At 33.8% G+C, this 8,576-nt stretch overlaps 2 protein-coding genes across 2 annotated transcripts; one reads left to right on the top strand and one right to left on the bottom strand.

The window, feature by feature from the left end:
- The first annotated feature begins 870 nt into the window (after nucleotides 1–870).
- On the top strand, nucleotides 871–2,435 carry LOC115879160 (anaphase-promoting complex subunit CDC26-like). The gene is made up of 2 exons (XM_030895849.1): nucleotides 871–1,088; nucleotides 1,256–2,435. Exons 1-2 carry the CDS (start codon nucleotides 1,014–1,016, stop codon nucleotides 1,376–1,378), a joined length of 198 nt encoding a protein of 65 aa, XP_030751709.1. The 5' UTR covers nucleotides 871–1,013; the 3' UTR covers nucleotides 1,379–2,435.
- Nucleotides 2,436–2,980: 545 nt separating this feature from the next.
- LOC115879418 (dynein regulatory complex subunit 2-like) lies at nucleotides 2,981–8,083 on the bottom strand. Its single transcript, XM_030896248.1, has 2 exons — nucleotides 7,531–8,083; nucleotides 2,981–4,373 (listed from the first exon to the last, which is right to left on the bottom strand). Exons 1-2 carry the CDS (start codon nucleotides 7,939–7,941, stop codon nucleotides 3,288–3,290), a joined length of 1,497 nt encoding a protein of 498 aa, XP_030752108.1. The 5' UTR covers nucleotides 7,942–8,083; the 3' UTR covers nucleotides 2,981–3,287.
- Nucleotides 8,084–8,576: the final 493 nt, after the last annotated feature.

Genomic DNA, 8,576 nt, shown 5'->3' with positions numbered 1-8,576 from the left:
ACCGCGTACTATGATTGAAAAAAAAATAGCGTCAGCAATGACTATGAAATGAAGATCGCTGTCATTTTATGGAAATGTCCTCAATCGTCATTTCCCAGACAACTGGACGCCGTTTTTTCGACCATATGGTATATATTGACAAAAAAAACACTGAAAAGCACATATTTGTTTTCTACTGAAAATAATTCCAAAATAATTCACAATCTGGCAACATCGAAGATGTGCGCATGCGTAGTGTCTGTGACTATATGCAGCAAAAACTCGTTTCAAGGTCAGCCACCGGATCCACACCATTACCACAAATTTTTCACTTGCTAAAACGAAAAATAGAGGAAACAACAAATATTTGGCCTGATATTACTCTGGATATTACCGATATTAGCAGGGTTCGGAAGTAGTTAATTAAGACGTAATTTACTTGATTAACTACGTGTCGTTTTTCTTCAAAAACTACGTCTTTTCCCGTTCATTAACTACATGAAAACTACGTTAATAAACTATGTATTGATATTATGAATAATTTTCATTTGTATGAGGTGTAATAGAGATAATATGATGTAAATATTATATTTAAAGCCATATTTCTTCTGTTTTCTTAAATATATTATGTGTTTTTAAAGCTTCAACTTATTATAACCTCACCTCAAACCTTTGATATTTGAAAGTTACATACATAGGTTACATAAACTACACCCTCTACGTAAACTACATTAACTACATGTAATGTAGTTTATGTAGTTTTTAAAAGTATCATGTAGTTTTCCGAACCCTGGATATTAGTTCCCTTAAAATCGTGATAAATATCGATATCTGTTTAATATCGATGATTATCGCCCATCCCGAATTCTAGCCTCTATGATCTTTTTTATTTTCTTTATCTATGGCCCACATGATTCTAACCCTTTATTTTAATGTCAACTTTAAATAATTTGTTGCATAGGTTTGTTGTTAATTATTTGTTGATATTGAACTGGTATCAAATTATTTATTAACGATTCACAATTTTAATCAAAATGTTGCGTAGGGTTCCAACAGCTATTGAACCTAAATTAGATGATATTACAGAATATGAACAACATATCAGAAAGGTATGACTAAAAACAACTATTTATTTCTTGTTTCATTTTTTTTTCTGGGACTTGCAATGTGTTTGATACATAATTCATATAAGCTGTACGTTTGAGCGGTTTGAAGGAGAAAAACAAACAAATGTAAACTTTGTTATAGTTTAGTAAATAAAAGCATACATTTCTAGATACGACAAGAGAAGTTACAAAAAAGTCTTGCCTCAGACTTACCTTCCTTCCAAACTGGTCCTAAAAGTAAACAGGAAGTATACAACCGAATTGGATACAATCCACCTCACGCTTCTGTTTAATTTTTATTTATATTAATTACTCATAAAATACCATATGCTCGAAAAAAAACGGCGTCCAGTTGGCTGGGAAATGATGATCGATGACATTTCTCTTATAAAATGACAGTTATCTTCATTTCATAGCCATCGCTGACGCCGTTTTTTTTTTCGATTATACGGTACCTATATAATATTGGTTTTTATGAAAAGCATCTTACTGTGTTTATAAGCATTATAAGGATTATTTTTTAATATAAGTATATTTCAATATTTATTCTTTAAGACATAAATATATATGTGGGGTGAATTAGCCGGTGGTCGGATCGTTTAAAAAAGTTGACTTTAAATCGTTGATTAAATTTTCTTTATTGATGGCATGGAAATGAAATTTTATGAAATAGATAGTGTGGTTATTGGGCTTTATGTTAAATATAACAGTTTTTTTTGTAAACCTACCAATGATTTTAATTGTATTTTTAAGTGGTAAAAGTGCTGTTTTGTCAGTAATCAGACAGCGCTTGGCAGTGTCTGGCCGGGTAGTTACCAGAAGTCGGACACTTTATGATTGGCTGATTCTGCACAGTCCCATATTTAATATATGTATAATTTTAAAGCAAATTTATCTTGAACATTATATACCGTATTTTCCAAAATCTCATAAAAAATCAGTCTGAACCCTGCAATATGACGTCGAAAAGAGGCTACTGTCCGACCTCTCAAAAAATATATTTAATTTAGCATTGACCAGTGGTCGGACAACTTTTATTTCCTTTGATCTGCGTTTGTGTTGAATTTTTGCTGTCCGACCACTAAACACTACCAAAAACTCACGTTTCATTAGATTTCAAACGAAAAAGACAGTAGATATTACATATCAATTATCAAGAAAAAAGACTAAAACAAAAGAGTTATTTTTCCAGTTCCAACAAAATTATATATGAGTTTATCGGACACATAAATTAACATTAAATATTAAAAAGTATCCTATTTTGTTATTTAAAATAAAAGTTTAGACTATTCTATACAGGGTGCTACACATTCGGGGTACGAGCATTGGTATCTCGATAACCGTAATAGATACGAAGATGGTTAAATTGGGGCAAAGTTGCGCTTTGGGATGTTCACTAAGATACCATCAAAAAGGTTTTCAAAATGTATTTTTATATTTTCAAAATAGCTGATAATTTGTGAGATACAGAGGCCGACTTAATTTTTTTAAATGCAGACCTGCATTTAAAAAAAATAAGTTGACCTCTGTATCTCACAAATTATCAGCTAATTTGAAAATCTAAAAACACTATTAGATAGCCCTAATAAAGTGGCTATGAGAATATGCAATTGGTTTTTTGATTTTCTAAAAAGTAAAGACAGGAAAAAATAAAATTGATTTTGAAAAAAATCCGTTTTTTCCAAAAAACTCAGCAACCCTGGAAATTTTTAAAACTTTTTTAATGGCATCTTGGTGAACATCACAAGGCGCAACTTTGCCCCAATTTAACTATCTTCGTATCTATTACGGATTCCGAGATACCAGTGCTCGTACCTCGAATTTGCAGCACCCTGTATACACGTAAAGTTATAAGTACTTCATAAATTAGATACAAAATGTTTAATTTATTTTACAAACTATCTCAACTCCATCTTTAACAGGCAAAAATTAGGAAGCACAAACATATTATGGCCACTTTCTCGAATTTTTAACGGTTTCAGGGTGCCAATTATAGGTAAAGAAAATGTTTAGGAAAAAGCGGAAGGATTGGCAGAATTGGGTTTTTAATTATTTGCAGCAATACTAAGCCATATTTTTAACTTATTTCCCAATAAATAAGTTTTGTTCGACCACTCGTGTATATCCGACTACTGGCATATTCACCCTATAATGATTTCGTAATGTATTTTTTATAAGGTAAAATATATTAATAAATGTATGCTAATAAATTTCTTTGCCATTTATTTGTTTATCATCATCCTCTTTTTTGACATTTACATCAAACTTAATCCAGTTGTGTAAATCAAAACAATACTCGTTCACAGATTCCTCTAGGGACTCTCTAACATTAAGCTGCTTGGCGTACTTCTTCAGTTCTAATGTTCCTTCTGTCACATACATACTTTTTTCAGATTGCATTGTTTTAAAAGGTTGGTAGTCGGGACACTGCAAACACTGACAATATTTGTGCAATCTTCTTTTAAGTATCTCATTTTCCGTTATCAGAAACTCCCGTTCTTCGTTGACGGCATACCTGAGGGTATCTGCTTGACCAACGCGTTGCCAAAACAGGTCTAAGGAACTTATGTACTCTTCCACATTTTCGGCACTGACCTTTGACATTTCAGTTAGGAAATTTACAGGAAAAGCTAGTATTTTCTCGCTCAGCGTTTCAAGTTTCCTACAAACTGCGCCAACATGCAAAAGATGCTTTCCTTCGGTTTCTAAGTCTTCAAAATAGGAAATCACGTCGTGATAGTTCAAAGTTAGGCAGTTCAGTTTTTGGAAATCCAGTTTTCTATCTTTGGCAAGTTTATTCTTTAGGGTATTGAAGGCCAGCGTGAAGAAATCGAACTCTGATTGAAGATCTCCCAGTTTTCTTCCGAGAAATTTCTCTTGTTCGGCCTGTTTAACCTTTAGACTCCTGATTGTATTGAATGCTCTCCTGATACTGTCCAGTTGTTTTTTAATTACGTCCTGTAACTGATCATCTTGGATTTTCAAACTATTATGCTCCTTTTTTCTCTCTTTAATGCGTTCCTTGTATTCTTCCAGGAATGTTACCGTTTCCAGCCAGACTTGAAGATGTTGTTGTTCTAAAATACCCCTGACCCTATGGACTATTTGATTTTGTTTAGAGTCTTCTTCCTCCAATTTGGAGAAGTACTCGGCGCGTCTGGTGCGTTTCACTTCTTTCATTTCCGCATTCAGAATGTGGATCATCGTTTTCAGGTAGTTTTCTTCTTCGGTGGTTGACAGTTTCATTTCTTCGACGTTTTTCTGATGTTCTTTGTGTAATTCGTCAACCTAGAACGTCAATATGAACAAAATATGGTAAATTTGTCCTAATTTAAAAAAAATCATTATTAAGGCCGTGGTCCAAAATAAAGCTGATAGCGTAGCGTATGGCGGAGAGGACTCAGTGCGTAAAGTGTGAGCAAATACGCGTCACTACGCTATGCTGTATGTGGGGCCACTCAGGGGCGGATAGAGGAATTTATTTTAGGGGGGGCCAAATTAAAGGTAATGTAGAAAATGCTTTTTAGAGCGCCATTTTTAACCCAAAAGCCTAATATTTAACCCAATTTATAGATTTTAAGGGGGGCCTTGGCCTTGGGTCTTTATTTTTTTAACCCAAACTAACAAAAGAATTTTTGAATTTTATTGGAAAAGAGGGCCCGAATTTTTGCTTGGGCCTTAGGGCCCGACCAAATGAAAAATAGGCCCTGTTGGTTAGCTATTCAATTATTCTCGAAATGGGCTGCAAAAAATTGCTGACGACTTGGAAAAATATGTTTTTGAGTTCCATTAGCTGCAGATCATTAATAAGGGGTCCAAAACCTAGCAGTTAAACGTGAAAAACTTTTAAAAATTCTGTATTTCGAAGGAGTAACAAGGAACTGTAACAAAATAGCAAGTATGCTGTATTTTTGGAAAGATAATTTTAAGTTCTTTTAAGATAATTAAAAATATACATGGTGGCCCAAATAAAAAATTATTTTTTTTGTTGATAACTTTTAAATTATTAATTTTAAAAGAATTATACTTAAACCATTAAATTATACGCAAAAAGGTGCTTTGGAAATGTTTTCAGAAAAATACAAAATTTTCCACGGCAAAAAATTTAAAGCGATTTGATAAAAATGCACATTTTTGAAAAACACATTGTAACTCATGTTTTTTATAAATATTGAGTTCCAAACACTGATATTAATTATCGTCTATTTCCTTTATAGAAGAGGGTGTTTTTCTTTAAAAGTGGCCAATTTGGCCCACCCTGTACATAGAATTAATGAAAGAATGATAAAATTTAAATTAGTTCTTGATCCTAAGAAGAGTAATACATTTGGGGGCTTACGTGCACATGTCAACTTATAGAGGAACCGTCACTGCTAGTGATATAATTATTAGTACGGAAACATTGTGTGTCCCGTGGGAAAGTTAATGAATGGAAGGTATTAGTGGTACTAATCGATAGATAAAAATATGTAGTCGAATAATGTCGATGGTGACACTTTCACAGATGTTGCGTGTGGCTATGATGACTTCATCCAAGATGACCGTCGCTTCATTATGAACCAAGTGGCATATCTCGGTCCCTGCTGAACCGATTCCAATTTATCTTATTTTGATCGAAAGGTATTTGTACTAGCTGAAAAAAATATTTCTAACATGCATTGCGAGAAAATTATAGATTCGTCGATATTTCATCTTAAGCTAAAAACAGATTATTTTATGCCATCAGTGTCATTTTTTGGAATATATTTTGAGTATGTAAGACTAGCGCAGTGAAAACTTGTAAAGATCTTGCAGATTTGTTCGCCCAAAAGATCCAAAGGAAATACCGGCAATATGATGAACTTCATGTTATTTTCGACACGTACTTGGACGAGTCAATAAAAACCTTACTAGGGATAAGAGGCTTCATGACGGTGTCACAACACAGTACAAAATATGTGACACAACTGACATATCAAATATAAATTTGAAAAAGTTGTTGTCACATACTCGTACCAAGGATGAATTAACCACCTATCTTGCACATACAATTCAGCCAAGTCATGCCAAGATATCAGCAAAAAAATATGTTGTTTCATGGCGCACTGAAGTTTCTGCGACGCACTGCTCTTTGGATTGTTTAAAGAGTACTTAAGAAGAAGCCGACACAAAAATTATACTTTATGCTATTAATGCGAAAGTTAGTTACACTAGATACTGGTATTTGTTAATGATACAGATATTTTAGTTTTGCTAGTGAGGCGCTATGCAAGGCTTCCCCAAAACACCTTTTTTGTACCATCGTCAGGCGAGGCAATATCAGTTAAAAACATATATACTTCACTCGGACCATTAAAATCTTCAGCACTGCCCGGGTTCCATGCAATATCTGGTTGTGACACCACCGGAAGTTTGTTTGGAAAAGGAAAGTTGTCATAGTGGAAGGCATTTCTTTCAGCGATAGTACCTGATGTTTTGCATGAGCTAGAAATATATATTTCTCGAGTTTATAAAGCAAGCACTCTAACAAAATCACTTGCAGAATTACGATGGTCAATATTTACTGCCAAACAAGCCCTTGGATATAAGTTACCCCCACTAGAGGTTCCCTTGTACCTGCAATTAAGAGAGTTAAATACATCTTTTGACCACACAAAGGCTTGAAGGTTAGCAAGCGTTTATGTGGTCAAAAGATGATGAACCAAATGCAGTCATCCTTAATCCAGTTGGACACGGCTGGTATTTGGAAGAGGGATTGCTTACCCCTGTTATGTGTGAAGAACCATGTGCTCCAGAGTCTCTTCTTCAACTGATTAGATGTTCGTGTCTCAAAAATCGATGTTCACCACCATGTAAATGTTTAGCAAACAATATGCCTTGCACAGAAATGTGTAGTTGTAATGCGGACCAATCAGCTTGTGATAATTTGCATCCGCCTGATTTTGCCGACGAAGGTAGTGATGAAGTTGATAGTGATGATGCCGATTTGTAATTTTATTAATATATATGTGCAAATGTATCTCTTAATTTTTTTTAAATACATGAACTCATATAACGTAGATCATATTTTATTTTGGTAAAAATAATATAACACAATATTTTTCAATTTTTTCACTTTAAATCCAACCAGCAACCAGAATATTATTTTTTGCAATACTTTCAAGAATTAATTGTTTTCCTCTTTACATTACCTTTCTAACAAGCTAAAAAAAATTGAAATCGGTTAAATAGCGGCGACGATAGCGCACATTGTCTATATTGCTATGGCGGCCATTTTGTTTAACGCACTCCAAACAAACGCAACATCTGTGACGGTGTCACCATAAAAATTAATGGAATACATAATTTTTCTGATAAAACAAGTCCACTGGCATCTTCCCTTCATGAAGTTTCCCACGGGAAGCTATTTTTATACGTTGTGCTCCCCAACTATATATATACAATTCGAAATAATTTATGAGTTTACCTGATTGTTAAAATCAGTGTCCAGTTCATGAACCATATCCTCAAACATCCGAATCAAATTATCGATTTGTTCAGAGTGCGTTTTCAAGTTAAAAAAATACTGCCAATTCGCCTTGTCCAGCTCATCCATCAACAAAGAAATGGTGAAGTCCTTGCAGTCTATCACCCTCTCGAAATTGTGCCAGGCAAATTCCAGGTCCTTCCTCATTTCGACCACTTTGATGTCCATCAGCATCCTCCTCCAATTCTGGTCGTGTTTCCTCAAAGTCACCCATCCGTACTGCAGTTCTCTTTCCAGCTGGTCGCGTTTCAGTTGCTTCTTTTTCTCGATTTGCTTCAGTTTTTTCTCCGCTTTTTTGGCCAGTTTCAATTCTTTGCGCTCCTCTGGTGTCAGGTTTTGTTTTGGAGGCATTTTGTATAAGTGTTGTAAAAGATTACGATTTTTTTCACTCGAATAAGTAAAATAAGCTGTCAAGTATAATAATACTGTCAATTAATGATTGATTTGGATAGCCTAACTCTTTTTGGGAATCCGTATCTGTAATATACCTGATTTTGATAGTAAGTATAAACATGGTATAAAGTATAAAATGTCGATGTCTTTGGTTGAGGTTTAAAGAAAATAACTCAGCTGTCATAAAAAATAAACAAAAATCTACTTATAAATTACAATTAGTCATTTTTAAAGCTTGATTTTCATGCATCCGTTGTCCGACGAAACAATGATACAATATTAATTTTATTGGTTGAATTTAAAGGTTTCGATTGGTTAGAAAATTATGCAGTTTTTAAATTTATTGCATTTTCACTTCATGCCTCCGTTCATCGGATACATACAGGGTGTTGCATCGTCGGACGGGGCATAGGAAATCCCATGTAAATTTTAATGGGGTCAATTATTAGCTTCCCTATAATTATTTTAGAGAATAATTCTATTTTTTAGAGAATAATTCTATTTTTTAGAGAATAATTCTATTTTTTAGAGAATAATTCTATTTTTTAGAGAATAATTCTATTTGTATACTCCATACAAAAGAATAAATTTAG

The sequence above is a fragment of the Sitophilus oryzae genome, unplaced genomic scaffold (genome assembly GCF_002938485.1).
Source record: "Sitophilus oryzae breed Bouriz unplaced genomic scaffold, Soryzae_2.0 scaffold_1067_pilon_pilon, whole genome shotgun sequence".
Taxonomy (NCBI): Eukaryota; Metazoa; Arthropoda; class Insecta; order Coleoptera; family Curculionidae; genus Sitophilus; species Sitophilus oryzae.
The sequence above is the reverse complement of the archived record's forward strand: the minus strand, read 5'-3'. Positions and strand labels throughout refer to the sequence as shown.